At 36.3% G+C, this 17,500-nt stretch overlaps 1 protein-coding gene across 2 annotated transcripts in view; it reads right to left on the bottom strand.

The window, feature by feature from the left end:
- Positions 1–17,500, bottom strand: part of LOC145243454 (toll-like receptor 2) — a 39,519-nt gene that overhangs the window by 5,995 nt on the left and 16,024 nt on the right. The window contains exon 2 of one of the 2 annotated variants that reach the window (XM_080106345.1): positions 4,810–7,214. The exons of the other annotated variant lie outside the window; for it this stretch is intronic. Coding sequence (XP_079962471.1) covers positions 5,065–7,155 — 2,091 coding nt within the window. The 5' untranslated portion in view covers positions 7,156–7,214 and the 3' untranslated portion in view covers positions 4,810–5,064. Of the gene's footprint in view, positions 1–4,809; positions 7,215–17,500 lie in introns of those variants that run through there. 2 annotated transcript variants of the gene reach the window in all.

A 17,500-nucleotide genomic window follows, 5' to 3' on the forward strand; every position in this document is an offset into this window, starting at 1 on the left:
ACTATTTTTTTATAGACAAATGCCTGAGGGAGTATCTATACAAGGATGATATTACAGAGATTTAGCTTTGTACGACAGCTAAATCTCTCTCTCGGTTCAGAATGTTGACATCCAGCAACAAGCAAAAGCAAGATAGCCAGCAACAAGTCAACTTGCAGACAAGCTTAATGCGGGTACTGGTCTCCCCTTTATGGTTTTTTAAAATCAGAGATTTGCTATTCCTAGAGGGGTTGCCTTCACCACGGCTTACGGGAGCCCTCTCCATCCCGCACACACATGGAAATAAACACCTGCATACATACAGATGTACGCCAACATACATACGCATGTTCATCCACATGCAAACATGCACACGTAGAAGCACACATATACGCATATACACACATGCATATACATACGTACACATACATATACGTGTAAAATACACATGAAGGAACATTTCAAAAGTCATAAATACTTAATGATCAGGACGACGATGATGGTGATGGGCACGATTAAATGAGTTTGAGATAAAAAAAATCCATTACAAACAATTTTTGTACTAGTGCACACATCGATCCGTGTTGAGACAACAACGCTACCATCCAAAAAAGCCATTGCCGATATTCTACTGCAGACGTGTGAGTCTCAAACAAACGTTTTATTAAAAAACAAAAACAAAAAACAAAGTCCAAGCGTCTTTAATACATGTCAGTTGGATTGTCGTTTACGTTTGATTCTGTTTTCGATTTTATTTGTGAAATAATGTTTGAATTTGTCCACATCATCATCATCATCATCATCATCATCATCATCATCATTTTCTACTGGAGAAGTGTGTTTAAAACAAATTTTTATTAAAAAAAAAGTCCAAGCGCCTTTAATACATGTCAGTTTGATTGTTGTCTACGTTTTATTCGGTCATCGATTTTATTTGTGAAATGTCGTCGTCGTCGTCGTCGTCGTCGTCGTCGTCGTCATCATCATCATCATCATCATCATCATCATCATCATCATCATCATCATCAGCAGCAGCAGCAGCAGCAGCAGCATTAGCATCATTATTTTCTACTGCAGAAGTAGGTGTGTCAGAAATTTCGTGAAAATAGTGAATAATTCCACCCCATCTTTCCAAGCTTATAACTCCTCGAAAAATGCAATTCAGGCCCTAATCTTTTTTTTCAATTACAGGAGCAAGGACCAAGGTTTCATTAAAAAACAAACAAACAAACAAAAAAAAAAGTATTTTTTTTTTAAAAAGGTTTTAAACTTCGGACTTTACAGGTAAATTTCTAAAAAACAATACTTTTTTTTGTTTTAAATTTGAATATATTATTTATTGACCTTTTCTCTTCAATTTGTGATATGTAAGACTTTGGTACATAAATTAATTAGTTACTTTTTAATACACATTTCAAAATGGGAGGCGTGAATTATTCGACCCCTTGTCTTTCCAAGCTTATAACTCCTCGAAAAATGTAATTCAAGCCCTAATTTTTTTTCAATTAAAGGAGCAAGGACCAAGGTTTCATTAAAAAACAAAAACAAAAAAAAACAGCGTGTTTTTTTTAAAAAAAGGTTTTAAACTTCGGACTTTACAGGTAAATATCTGAAAAAACAATACTTTTTTTGTTTTAAATTAGAATATATTATTTATTGATCTTTTATCTTCAATTTGTGATATATAAAACTTTGCCACATAAATTATTTACTTTTTAATAGACATTTCAAAATAGTGGGGGGGGCGTGAATTAAAAAAAAAACGTTTGTCTAAAATATTATACTCGATTTATTGGAAAGAACATAAAATTTCACATTGACCCTGAAAATATCGTAAAAATAGAATCAATAGAAAAACTTTGATAGATTTTTAAAGTTTAAAAATTGAAAAATATTGAGTTCGGTAAATTCATTACTGTTTAAAAAAAAATATTTCTATTATTTTTAAAACAACTTTAATAGTTTATTTTGGAAGTATAATCCATAAAGAAAATAAACAACCCACTTTTAACAGAGAAATTACGAGATTTTTATATTTTATTCGCAGTTTCGTGTTAGAGGTGTCAAAAATTTCTACAAAAATTCTGGTGCACCTACTGCAGAAGTGTGAGTCTTATAGACACACTTTTTATTTAAATAAAAAAACAAAAACGAAAAGGGGCAAAAACAGTCCATCCGCTTTAATCGCTCTGATCGTTTGGATTTTTCGTTTAATTGTGACGTCTATTCATTTGTAAAGTTGTACAAGCACTTCAACGAGTGACTGTCACTTCTAAAAATTGTGGTGCTGATACACTTACTGACTCGCGCTATATATTTTTTTTTTTTTGAAATCGTATTTCTAAGTTTAATTAAAGTTTTATGATATGTTTTTTTATTCACTTGTAAGGTTAAACTGCAGAATAGGTACAAAACACCCTCCCCTCCACATGTCGGGAATAGCTTTTTGGATGGTAGCGTTGTTATTTTAGCACGGATCGGTGTGCGCGCGCGCGCACACACACACACACACACACACACACACACACACACACACACATATATATACATATATATATACATATATATATATATTACATGTATATACATATATATGCATACATATATACATATATATACACACATATATATACACACATATATATACACACATATATATACATATATAAGTATATATATGTATATATATAAATATACATATATACATATATATGTATATATATACATATAAATATACATATATATAAATATACATATATATATATATATAAATATACACACACATATATATATATATGCATATAAATATGCATATATATATAACTATACATATATATACATATATCTATAATATAAAGCTGAATGTATGTGTGTGTCTGGTCACGAATAGGCTCCTATATGGTTGACTATTTAAAAAAACTCATTACATATAATGATAGAAGATGTATCGAGACACAGGAATGAGTATGTTTGATCTGGCAGAACGGTGGTTCATTAAAATTGTGGGGTCTGCGTTCGTGCCTGGTCCACAAAGTATGGAAATAAAAAAATTTAAATAAAAAAAAACGTTTACAAGTGTTTTTGATATAGATGTACATAAGAATACTTTGATAAGTATGTTTTCACTTAAATAGAGATGGTATAATAAAATTGTGGGGTCTGCGTTCGCGCCTGGCCTCAATAGAATAGAAATAGGCACACACTTTAATAAAGACTTTTCATATCTATCTGCGTAAGTATACTTTGATATTTATGTTTCAATTTGAAGAAATATGGTATAATATAATTGTGGGGTATTCGTTCGCACCTGACCTCCTTAGAATGGAAATATGTCACAAAGTTTAACAAGGTTTTTTTTTAATATAGATCCACAAAATATTGTGATAATTGTTTCAGTGTAAACCGGTATGGTATAATAAATTATGGGGTTTATCTATTTTATTTTTACTTCCATCATATTTTGCTTTGGTTTTGATACCCCCAAATTCAACCCAAATTTACAACCCTTCTTTTTCATAACCTATTATACTTTCATAAAACAGAGTCCATTTTCTATAGGCTGTTTTTGAATCCAGTTAACGACGAATACTTTTGCTAGTATATATATATATATATATATATATATATATATATATATATATATATATATATATATATATGTGTGTATATATGACTTACTGACTAAATAGTTTTCTAACGAATGATAAAAGATAATATTTTTGTATTGTTTTAAAGGTTAAAAACTTCCAAGAATATTATATATATATATATATATATATATATATATATATATATATATATAGAGAGAGAGAGAGAGAGAGAGAGAGAGAAAGAGTATAGGGTGGAATGATAAGGTTGTCGTCCTACAACTTTATTGAAAAAATCAATTTAGGTAACTTGATTATAAAGTAAGGCTGACATATATTTTATGTAGCTGCCTTCAGTCGCAATCACCAACTGGATATGGGTCCGGGACTGGGAGCACACCATTTCCACAAGCTCCGGTTCGAGCTCGGCGAATACTCAGCTAATACTCGGCAGATGGCAGCGATCAGGTTGGCTTTGGTGTTGTGGAAGTCATGTTGGTTATGTTCTCCAAGTAAAACCGGACTAAGTAGTCCAGTAGGTTCAGGTTGGGAGGGGGTGTATGAGGTCAGTGAGAGAAGGATACAAAGTCGTAGCACTACTTCTGAAGTCAAGCCTGCCAGCGACCACCTGATGGCGCCAGGGGATAATCACAATATTCAGCACATCCAGGTACATTTCGGTGTGGAATTTCAAATCGACTTCGATGATGTGAGGTGGCGTGAAGTGGTCCTTATAAAGGACGTAACTGTGGTCGTCCGATGCGGTTAGCTGTGCTCTCAAGTGCTGAAACGGCCAGATTTGCATTTTGAGGATGCTGGCAATGGTCCTGTTGTCATAACTGTAGAGAGAATGAGTTGTACAGCGGCGCATCTTCGATCTCGCTCGTTGAACATTGTGTTACTTTCAGATATGATCGGAGGCGCCTATCCCGCTTGAGATTTGTACACAACTTGTTAACTAGTATATTGTCTGCAGCAAAAATGAAGACCGGTTTTTATCAAATGGAAATGGAATTATGTCGTCTTTTTAGAGCCACAATTTTGTTGTTCCACCTTGCAAAGAATAAAAACAGAAAAAAGGAAGAAAAAAGGGAAAAACACAGACAAGGCGAGAAAGAGAGTAAAAGAAAGGAAATGGAAAGAAAGAAAGAAAGAAAGAGGAAAATATAAAGATTGGGAAAGAAAAAGAAAAAATGAAAAGAGAACAAGAGAGACAAAAAGACAAAAAACTTCACACATCACATAGATTCTGAGACAAAATTAATTTTGTTTTATTTACATTTAGCAAGAAATGCTCTTGTTTTTTTATTTTTTCTCACCAATAAACCACAACATATCAAGACCATAATATTTTGTTCCACATATGGGCAACCTTAGAATAACATAAGATGTGGAGTGAGCTATGCAAAACCCGTTTCTATTAACTTCTATTATAATTGATATTTTGTAAAAAAGAAAAAACAAAGTTGGTTTCAGTAATGTTATGATATCGCAATAATCAGATATCCGTGTGCATTGGTGGTGTTCTCAAAATCTCTGTGAGTCTTCTCCAGAATACGTTCTGGCCGCGCTCATCGTCACTCCATTCCAAGCAGGTGATCCTTTTCATGAGAGTGGCGAGCCTTCTCGACTGGACTTCGAAGGGAATCTCTTGCAAAAGAATCGGCACTAGCATATCTCTTTTGTCTTCCAGAAGACGTTGTTCGGCGAGGCTAGCCTCGTACTTACACCAGCTGCTACTTGCAAAATCTGGCGACAAGATCAACACGACTTTCCGGCTGGTTTGCACACTCTCCAAGATGTTATCTACTATGGTGTAGCCAGCCTTGAAATCGCGGTCATGTAGACAAAGTTGAAAACCCTCTGTCTCCTCGATCATCGGCAGGAGTTGGTTCATCACCCATTCCAAATCCCGGTTGCTGTAGCAGATGAACGCATCGTAGATGTAGTCGACGTTATCAGCTAACGGTGTATACCTACGCCGACGGCTGCAGAATAGAAAGCACCAGAAACGGACCGACCAACGTTTTACGTAGGCAACGATGCTGCAAATGATGAAGGTGAGAGCCAGTACGGCTAAGCAGATGGCAAGAATAATTAGAGATGACGGGCGGAATCTGTCACGACAGAATTCTGATGTCAGATCGAATTTAGGAATTTTTATGTATAAACCAGAGGACAACTTGCAACGGTAGCCCTTAGGGTAGTTGAGCATTTTATTTTTGGTCCTCAGAAGCCAATCACGGAACCATAACAAATCACAGTTGCAACGGTAACTATTATAAGAAAGGTCCCATTTTAATTTCGGATTTTTCCACATCGTTTCTGAAAAGGAAGATTTGTTTATCTTCTTAATATCGTTCCTGGCCAACGAGAATTCTTCTAGATGTTTCATGACTTGACAGTCGTTAGTCTTCCAGGAATATATGAAATTGCCATGCAAGTCCAGCTGGGTTAGTGTGGTTATGTTACAAATAGAATCTGGTACAGTAGTGATTTTGGAGTTTGAGATTTCTAAACGCTTCAGGTGTTGTAATGTTGATAGGATACGAATAAACTTATTGAATTTCTCAACTTTGAAGCGGGACAATGTAAGAGTGTTGAGATTGGGGCAATAGAAAGACTCACTGGAAGACTTGAGAGTTATGTTTTTTAGTTTGAGGCTTTCTAACGAAGAACTAACTATCGCTTTGTTGTCCACGCTTAGTAGAACGTCCTGCACTCCAATAAAGTATAACTTCTTTAACTTTGGCAGTTGGCTTCCAATCGTATCAGGTGTGATCTGAAGATTGTCAATGGATTGGATCATTAAGCGAGTCAAATTCGGAAGCCCCTTGAACGTAACATCGTTTATAAGATAGCCATCAGATAAGGATAGATAGAGTGTTTGGAGCTCGGGATAGACATTACCTGTGCGAAGGGATTCATTTTGAAACGAGAGCAGATGGTCCATGTAGGTCCCTGTGAGATTCAAAATCTTTAGCGAAGGTAGATATCCCCAAGATTTGACGAGCAAATTTTCGTTCATAGACAAATCCAGCAATTGTAGTGCTGTAAGATCCACGAGGTGGGCACCATCGAAGTTTAGTAAACGACATCTCCTCAAATAGAGACGACGTAGACTGGTGTTACGCAACCCTTCCAAAAGATCAGGCCCCACTATGCTGATTTTGGTCTGGTGTACACTTAGGGTGGTTATGTTGGTGAAGTTTAGGCTAAGAAACATTTTGGGCAATTTCGCAAACAATTTTGATCGACTAATGCTCAACGTACGCAAGTGTACCATGTCTGTGAATACGTCTGTTGTAACGTCTTTCCAAATGGAACTCTTTAGTTGCAATGATTGTAATGGCAGTTGTGTCAGATTTGAGAGAGTGTTTCGGCTCAGGAGATTTACACGAAAGTTTATTAAGGACAAACTGGTTGTGTTTCGTGGTAAAATCGGGATGTAATTGAGGTTTGCACAAACCATTACTCCGTTGCGATTGATGCACGGTTGGTGGTCAACTTTTGAAGAAGGTGACGGTGTTATTTGTAGGCATAACAGTAGGAGAAAAATAAACGAAGGTTTGAAGCTGAATCGCTCCATGACACCTTTTTCTTTGTATCCCTTTTCGCATGAACGTAACTGTTGATTAAAAAAAAAGCCTGTGAAAAAAAAAATAAATAAATAAATACATGTATTAGACAAAAACAAATTAACAAGTAAAAAAAAAATTAAAGAATATTTTGGAAACATCAGCGACAGGTTAATGATATCGACTGACAAACAAGGTGTATCAATTTCGAATCTAGTTTGTTCAACAAAAATACACTTAGGGACGTTGGCAAGCGTATCCGATAACCTTCTCGGAAGAATTCTTAACAGAAAGATATCGAGAAAACGAGTGCCAACAAAAATCAACATGAATGATGCTCGACAACAACAATAACAGAATCAATACAGACCCTGATCGATACGTATCGATTCTTTATTAGACAAAAACTTCAATCAAGAGTTTATGTTAACCAATTACAGAAGCAGGAATATTCGATACTAGTATCCGAAAGAAGAACGTCCTGACCTCAAAATTAAAAGAAGCTAACTCTATCAAACAAGACAAATAACGAAACCATAAAGCGGGAGACCAGTATCTGCATTAAGCTGATCTGCAGTTTAACTTGTTGCTGGCTAATTTGCTCTTGCTTGTTGCTGGATCTCAACATTTTGAACCGAGAGAGCCCTAAACAATAAATTTTAAGGGGTCATAATAGGGGTCAAAGTTAAAAAAAATTGACCGTTTTTTTTGTTTTGTTTTGCTCAGCATACACTTCAAAACACCCGAGCAACGCCGGTCACCCATGCTAGTATATCTATAAAAGTGAAAGTGTGTGTCTGTCTGTATACATTTCCCTACACAATAACTCTGTCAATTTTCAGTCTACAGACTCGAAATTTGATATACAGGGTACTGAAATTTGGGAAAATCTTTGTGATCAGTTTTCGGCTAGAAATTTCCCTGTTAAGAGGTTAAAGTTCAACGATTTGACCTTTGAAAACTCTACCAAACTCCTCCGACAATTTTCGGTCTAAACACTTGAAACTTTAGATATAGATTCCTTGGACATGGATCTAACTTAATAACTTGATTGGAGCCCAAAACAATAAATGTTAAGGGGTCATAATGGGGGCCAAAGTTAAAAACGATTTGAACTCCGCGGTCTCTACCAAATTACTCAGACAATTTCTGGTCTAAATATTTGAAATTTGACATAACGGGTATTCAGAGATAGGGCAAACTTTTTAATTGGTTTGGATCAAAAATTTAATCTTCCCAGAGGTCAAAGTTCAAAAGGTTTGACCTTTCCGTAGTCTAGCAAACTACTCACCTAATTTTGGGTCTAATCATTTAAAATTTGCACCGAACGGGTATTCAAACAGGCGGTTCTGGGGCGAAAATTTGGCTGCCGAAATGTCAAAGTTGAAAGAGTTGACTTTTGCCGATTCTACGAAATTTCTCCGCCAATGTTGGGTCTAAAGACTTGAAATTTAAGATGTAGGTAACTTGGACATGGGTAAAACTTTATATTTGGATTTGAGACCAAAATAATTAATGTGAAGGGGTCAAAATTGGCGTCCAATTTATAAAAAAAAATTGCGTCCGCGGTCTCTACGAAATTACTGAGAGAATTTGGGACCTAATAGTTGAAATCTTACATAAAGTGTATTCACACGTAAGGCAGGTTATGAACAGTACACAGGGCCCGAGCAAAGCTGGGCTGAATTGCTAGTATATATATATATATATATATATATATATATATATATATATATATATATATATATTTATATATATATATATATATATATATATTTATATTTATATATATATATATATATATATTTATATATATATATATATATATGTGTGTGTGTGTGTGTGTATATGTATATATATAAAGTAGTAGCGTGCATGTGTGTGTACAACTCTCCTACAGCCCACACCATTGGACCATTTTTCAAGGTTAAGGTCAAAGGTCAAGGCCATAGCAAATGTATATATAATCTCCTACAGCTCAAACCACTGAACCAACCATGACCTAACCTAACATGATGATGGTCTCCAACCTAGGAATGGTGCACATTTTTTTTTTCAATGTGAAGGTGTAGTAGTAATTCTTCTAATGTTCTGTTTGCTGTCAACACACAGGGGCTGGGAGAAGAAGAAGAAGAAGAAGAAGAAGAAGAAGAAGAAGAAGAAGAAGCAGTAGACGTGGTTGGTTTTATGAGAAAGAGAGTGAGACTAGCCGCGAGAATTCCAGAGATTTGAGAGGAATAATAGTCTGAACTCAAATGGATAGACGACTGTGCTTTTGTTCAAGCAGAGAAAACGGTGAGAGGAGAGAAAAGTCCCTTCCTAAAGAAAGTTCCGGCTCGAAGTGAGAAAGTGAGGCTGAAGGACCCAGCAGATTTCAGAAGGTCAAATGTTAAGTTCAGGACTCTGCTGTACGCTCAGGTAATCGCGAAGCAGGTACCTGAGCATACAACAAAGTGCAGGTATCTTCACTAATATATAGATATATATTACTGATGGAACAATTACAATATTTTTCCCCATTGCGATACAATTACTGATTCCATACTAAATTACCTGTTGCAGGGCCGGTCATCTGGAGACAATCGACCCAACAACTAACAAGGTAGACACTGGCAAAAGTAAGCAGCAAAACGGCAAAGAAGAACGACAAACACAGGCTGTTTGGCTGAAGATGAGGGGTCGCCTTTTATTTGCAAAGGAAGCGAAAAATCGTATGATCTGGATGCTGATTTTCTGGAAGGTAGCACGTCAACAGAAGCTACCGTCTGGAGGTCTGAAACAGGTACTCCAGACATAGCATGGTTTAGGGTTGCTCGCTGGGTCTGGAATGATTGTCTGGACACCAGGGCCATCCGGAAAGGATGAGGGACACTGAGAATGCAAAGGTCAGTGTTAAGGAACGGATGCAACTGAGAACGTAGGGTCAGTGCTAAGGAACGGAAGACACTGAGAGCGTAGGGGTCAGTGTTAAGGAACAGACGGTTGGTTGGGAGCCAGGTGCAGGTGAGATTGCAGGCCGGAGGAGCGAGGTTGCAGGCTAGAGGAGCAAGGTGCAGGCAAGATTGCTGGAAAGCTGCAGGAGGAGCTGGGAGGCACCAAGGGCTGGAAAGCTTCAGGAGTGAGCTGGAGGCACTGGAGCGAGCTGGAGGCACTAAGGGCTGGAAAGGCTGCGGGAATGAGCAAGAAGCCGCTGGAGTGAGCTGGAAGCGCTGGAGACTGGGAGTGAAGTTCACTGCTGGTGGGCCTCAGGAGACAAGCAGTAGTGAATCGCATAAGTAAAAAACTTATTAGCCTTGATAAGGGCTGGTTGTTTAGCCCTGATAAGGGCTGTCTGAACTGCTGCTGAGACGGCTGGTGTCGCTTAAATCCTTCAACCGGTGGGTTCGTTCGACGTGACTGGTAACGTCAGCCGTCGCTTTGGGAGCTTCCTCCTACACCACTCCTGCCGGGTCTGGCGCCTGGCTAAGAACTACCTGGTTGGGCTGAGTCTGGCTGTATTCATTTGGCCAGCATGATGTTAGAGGCATCTCTCCCAATAAGACAAACAAACGACTCTAATTAATTCTAGAACGAAATTTATGCAATCAAAAGTAGCTTGGGAGTTTGTTGATTCCATTTAAATTAATTTCGTCTAAAAAGTAAAAAGTCAATTGCCTGAATTATTGGCATTTTGTTTGATGTATTTAAAATCCGACGTGCATAGGAGTCGAGGACGAAAAAAAAGGGAAGGTGAATGTATTCACTGAACCCGGATATTGTTCATACATCTAGCTCGTGTTAGCCAATCGTATCCTTTATTTAAGATAAGGGGAAACGAAGAGAACAGCGGGGGGGGGGATAAGAAAGAAAGAAAGAAAAATAGAAGCAGTGATTTGAAACCGCGACATACCAAATCTGGTTCCAATTCTTTAAGAATCCTTTAATATTTAATTATAGAGTTTTTATCTTTTCTTTCGATTATTGTAGAAACACAGTCGGAGATTATCTATAAATTTTAGTTTTACTAAGAGTTTGAAATCAATGCGCATTTATCATATTACCATCAGTACCAATCGTTTTGGCATCGGAAACGAGCACAGATTTTCCTGATTCCGATAACCCCAAAAGTTCCGATTCTTTTCAATTCCCGAATCCAATTAATCGTCCCAACACTAATATATATATATATATATATATATATATATATATATATATATATATATATATATATTATTAATCGTAATTATTCCTCGATTTAGCTTTGTTGAGCGAAGAACTAAATTGGTGAACTGGCTTTTTCACTTTTTATTGTTTTTTAAATTCATTTTGATAAAAAAAAAGATCGTATTTATTTAGTAATTATAAAATTATGTACCGTCAAAAGATTTTAATTATATATATATATATATATATATATATATATATATATATATATATATATATATATATATATATAGTGGTGACCATTAATCGGAATCGGAAGCGGAAAAATCGGAACTTTTAGGGGTATCGGAATTGGGAAAATTTGAGCCTCATCTTCGATTCCAAGACGATTCTTTTATTTTTTTTCTCGGAAATTATAAAGAAACAAACAGATGCTTTTATTTATTTATCAGAAGAATATTTATTTAACACATGAAAGTAAGGGGTACGACACCGGGGTTTCTGGGTCCAATTTATTTTATTTGGAAATTGTGTCAAACAAAGTAAATAATCAAGAGTTCACTTACTTTTATTGCTTTCCTGTTTTTTTTTTTTTACATTTATCTTTTTATTTTATTTTTTATTTTGACCACAAGTGAAAACCATATATAAAAAAATCTTATAATGAGTTAATCAAAACTTGGGATAAAATACGTAAAATTTAGAATTTTATCAAATTATAAAAAAAGAAATTATATGTGCATATAAAATTTCCCCTTTAATGACATACTACTTTTTTAGGCAATTATATGCGAATACACTGACAAAGAAAATAAATAATTATTGTAGAATTTAGAGTGGGTTGAGTTGCACATAAATTTAGCATACAATGACCTCCTTTTTTCCGGGCAATTCTAACTTTTAGGGCAGATAAGCAAATTTTTTACCACTAATCTTAAGTCTGGTCTACTATGTCATAAAATCACTCATAATCGCTTTATCTTTCGCGTTACCGCCCAGACTTGGAGTATTACTACGAAAAATGGCATGTTTTATATGATTATTCACAGCGACATATTTTATACTACATTTTGATTAGGAACATTAACATGACTAAGATTTTAAAAAACAAACTTAACTACATCCTTAAAACACTGTTTGGTTTGAAAGAGCAATCATTTTCCATTAACTTTATATGCAAAACCGACTTTTTGTTGTTTTCTTTCTTTATTTATTTCTTTTCAGGCCGTTTGCACGTAATCAGCTGAAAAATGGAGAATCACATTTTTATTTTCTGGTGGATTTGCATAAGTTGCAGAATTCTAATAGGAACTTTATTTGACGTTTCTGAATTTCTGAGATGAGGATTGGTTGTTCGTATTATCTGGATTCATCGGACTAGTGTGATTTTCATAATGTTTCGGTTGATGTAACCTCCAACCTTTTTCTGTTGTATCTTGTTGAACTCGGGAATGTTTCTGTCGAACTCGGGAATTTCGAGCGGAACCCTTTATTTACTTCACAGAGGTAGTGTGCTCTTGTTCTATCAGCCATGACTGGATATAGGTCATAAGTAATTCGCAATTGCGTTTTTTCGGTTACCCACACTGAGGATTGAACCTTCAACCTTCAGGAGAATATCACTTTTTGCAATTGACTTTTCCAAGTACTTTTAGGGGTTAGAATGCTTTTAGTGCATAACCTAATAAAATAAATAATTCATACAAGCTTCTGAAATGACGAACGCAACAACTTCATAAAATGTAACACAGAATATGTTTATTAAGGAGAATGTGATATGTTCCTTGTCAAAAGCTGGACTCCGGCTACCTGGTGCTATCGCGGTAGTTATTCCCCCGTGGAATCGTTGATACCATTAGAAATCACTGAGGTGGAGAGTGAGAAGAAAAGGTCTGTTCTGTTTGTTGTCTCTCTCAGTAAGGACAAGTTGTTCTTCTTCAAAACGGATGCTGGCCAATTTCCTTAGGAGATAGGAAGGATCAATTAGCCGTACCCCTGATTGGTCAGTATGTGGCTAAATAGCACAGGGGAGAGGCATTGATTCGAGGAAGAAAAAAGTTCCATTTGTTTCTGCTACATAACCCCCTGCTTAGGCTGAAAGCCGACAGAGAAAAGGGTAGCATAACAAATGGCGAAAAATAAAAATGTCATTTTATTGTATTTATTTTTACGAGAAAGAAAAAAATGTTCTTACTTTTGTGTGAAAAGTTGGGGAATATTTGCAACTTTTTGTAATACAATTTTCTTTTTTTTGAAAGAAGGGAAAACAAGAAAAAATATTTTCTTAACAGAAATACAAAGTTTTACACAGTCTCTTCTGCCAATGTACCCGTCGACCACTACGTGTAGTGGTGATATGATTGTCTTCATTTGGAGCATTTACTTCAGGTGTATGCATGTTTTGATGCTGTGTGAAAGTAGGGGGAATGTGTAGCTCCTGTGTTTTTGTGTCAAGAAAGGCTTTTTTTACTCTATCAATAGAAACAGTTTCTCTTTTACCACTGATATCTAAAGTAAAAAGTTTATCGGTACGGGAAAGCACGCGATAGGGGCCAGTATAAGGTGAAGTTAGGGGGACTTTCACGGCGTCCTTTCTAAGAAAAACATGAGTCTAAGACGAAATGTCCTTTGGGACCAAAGATCTAATGGTCTGTTCCCTAGTGTGTATCGGTGGGAGCTTACTAAAATAAGCTCGCAGTCTGTTGACATACAGAGCTGACATTTGGCCTGACAACGATAGAGGTACTCCATATACGAGTTCGGCTGAAGAGTATCCCAGGTCCTCTTTGATAGCAACACGACAGCCAAGAAGGACAACCGGTACATATTCGCTCCATCGCTGTTGGTCAGGGTAAGCACGTAATGCTGCTTTCAATTGGCGATGGAAGCGTTCAATCATCCCGTTAGAAGCAGGGTGATAGCTTGTAGTGCAAATACGTTGGATCCCTAGAATCCTGGAATCCCTAGATTCCTGTACGCCACGATCAGTGGTGATAGTGGTGGGAACTCCGTAACGCAATATCCAGCCTGATATAAGGGGTCACGCTACAGACTCAGCTGAAATGTCTGTGAGGGGAATGGCTTCAGGCCACCGTGTGAAACGGTCTATACAGGTCAGGAGATAAGTAAATCCTTGACTGACCAGCCAAGGTCCAACCAGGTCGATGTGCACATGGCTAAACCGAGCGTCTGGAGTGGTGAATGTTCAAAGGGGTGCACGGATATGCTTGTGCACCTTTGACTTTTGGCAGGATACACAGGAACGTGTCCAGGCAGTGATATCACACCTCATATTTGGCCAGAAAAATCTAGCCGTAATCAGCTTCACTGTGGCTCTGCATCCGGGGTGTGCCAAATTATGTAGGGTGTCAAAAACAACTCTACAATGAGTCATTGGAACGAATGGTCGAGGTGAATCCGTTGAAGTGTCACAAATGATCTGTGTGTCCGAGGTAGGCACGGGCAGGTATGCGAATTTGCAAGTTGCAAATTCAGGTGACGACGGATCTAACGTGTCCAGACTTGGCTGGTCTAAAGCCATCTGCTGCAAGTCGATATCCGATGGTGAGGACGGAGAATTAATGGGAAGGCGGGACAAAGCGTCTGCCGCAGCATTCTGCTCACCTGAGATATGTCGGATATCGCTGGGGAATTGCGAAACAAAAAGTGGCGTGTTTCTTGGGGAGAATATTTGTCCGGCTTAGAACACAGTGCATATGTCAGCGGACGGTGATCAGTGTAGATCACAAATTGACAGCCCTCGAGTGAATGTTGGAAATGTTTCACTGCTAGGTACATTGCTAGGAGTTCACGGCCAAACATGCTGTAACGTTGTTCCGCCGGTTTCAGCTGTCTCGAAAAGTACACTTCCCAGATGTCCATTTAATGTCAGCCATTTTTTCTTGTTCTAACTTAAGACTCAACACTACTTACGCTTTAAAATAAGTTAAAACACACACACACACAACTTATCCTATTACCACTGGAAAATGCCCCAAATATTTTTTCTTCCTGCATGTACCTAGTTTAAGGTGGAATTTCTATAGGCAGAGTTTTTCTTTTTCAAAGAGGTTTCTGTCAATGGAACACAATACTCCAGGACTGCTTCCCTGTAGATTATAACATCGTCATCTTCAAATCAATTGCCTGTCCCTTATATTTCGACAATTCTTTGCTCTATCATTATTTTCATGGTAGGTGCTCGACTGAGCTTCAATCTATGGCCTTGCTTTGTGAAACATTTACACCAAACACTCAACCACTGCCAACAATTTTCTCTGCTCTCTATCTGTGCCCAAAATTAAAAGCAAATTCCATGAACAGAGTTTCTTTCCTAGAACTGGCCAATTGTAGAAGTTAGCCAACTACCTCCAAACAAATCTTGGACTCAAACAATAGATTAAAAGTGACGATGACAAATTCATAGATGACAGCTCTTTCAATCAGTATCTGCAAGTTAAACTTATATAGGTAGATAGAAAATAAGAAAGTTTTCTTGTGCATTCAATTTTTGTGAACTGTTATCCGCATCTTCATAATTGTTATTGTTGTTTCACCCTTTCGAAACAAAAACAACAATCGTGCCCCTCCCCCCATTTTTCTTTCTTCCCACTATCTTACCAATTTTCTGACTTAAAATGCAAAAAACAAAACAAAAAACAAAAAAAGAAAGTGTAATTTAAAAAAAAATTGATTCCTATTATGACCCCTTAAAATTTATTGTTTTGGCCTCAAATCAAGTTATTAAGTTAGATCCATGTCCAAGGAACCTATATCTAAAATTTCAAGTATTTAGACCCCAAATTGTCGGAGGAGTTTGGTAGAGTTCTCAAAGCTCAAATCGTTGAGCTTTGCCCCTTAACATCGAAATTTCTGGCCGAAAACCGATCACAAAGATTTCCCCAAATCTCAGTACCCTGTATATCAAATTTTGAGTCTGTAGACTAAAAATTGACAGAGTTATTGCGTAGGGAAATGTACACAGACACATAGACAGAAAGACAGACACGTTCACTTATATATATATATATATATATATATATATATATATATATATATATATGAAATAAAATGGAGGTGGAAGGACCTGAATACTCAAAGTTTCGCCCGATTTATGCGGGCTTCTTCAAGAGGGATGGTCATTGACGAGAGAGTCAAAAGATTTAGGGCTATATAAAATGATGGGGGGAGCAGCGTGTTTTCCTTATGTAAATTAGATGTCATCAGTGGCGGCTCGTGCATGGCGCTGTAGGACTGCAGCACCCCCAAGTTATTTCTACACAATATTAATGATAAAATTAAAAATAATACGTTTGTTTTTTATTATTACATATTTTTTTTTTCTATGTGTACATTATAAAATCATTAAGTTTAATGTCGGTATGTCCAAATTCATATAAAAACAAAAATAAAACTTGCTTGGAGCTGTCAAATTCACAGTTACACTTTCTTAGTGAAATTCTCTTGTGCGTATGTGCGCTTTAGACGCTTTAGACAGCCGATGAAATCTGCTTGAAGAACTGTCGCTTGTCGCAGTTCCGTGCCGTGAAATTCGTTGTTTGCTTAGAGTGTGCGCCTGTATAAATATAAACTTGTTATTGAAAAAAAAAAAGAGGTTTATTTACAATTTTTTATTAATTGTTATTAAAATCTGCATATAACGTGTTCTTGTACATAAAATATTGTGCTTTTTCTTTCTTTTTTTTTTTTTTAAATACGCACACTTTTAGCGTTGCGATTTAATTCGGTAGCAGACGGAAATATATAATATGCAGAAACTGTTTTTTTTTTGTTGTTTTTTTAATTAAAAGTATTCGGGAATTTAGCAGTGAAGCTAACACGCGACTAAGGGTAAACATCAAATAAATACAATAATTACTTTTCCATCTACCTGCCTTTTTGTTTGTTTATTTTAAGTAGTTTTAAATGTTATTTATGTTGCAGCAACTGAACTTTACAAAAAAAAAAAACTGTTTACATTTTTTCCTAGAAGCAAACAAGCGAAGAAACAGTTTATGTTGAAAATACATTTTAGTTAGAAATCTTTTTAACTTTTATGTTTTAGATATTAAAAAAAAAATTAGCATTTATTTGCCCCCCAACGAGGACAATGTTAAAAGTTTTACACTTTGAAAAATGGATTTTTTACATAAGGTTTTTAAATTAAAATGTGTGTGTAAGTAAAAAAAATTATTTAAAAAAACAGTTTTTATA

This window comes from Euprymna scolopes, chromosome 22 (genome assembly GCF_053919585.1).
Source record: "Euprymna scolopes isolate OS-2025 chromosome 22, ASM5391958v1, whole genome shotgun sequence".
In the NCBI taxonomy this organism is placed as follows: Eukaryota; Metazoa; Mollusca; class Cephalopoda; order Sepiida; family Sepiolidae; genus Euprymna; species Euprymna scolopes.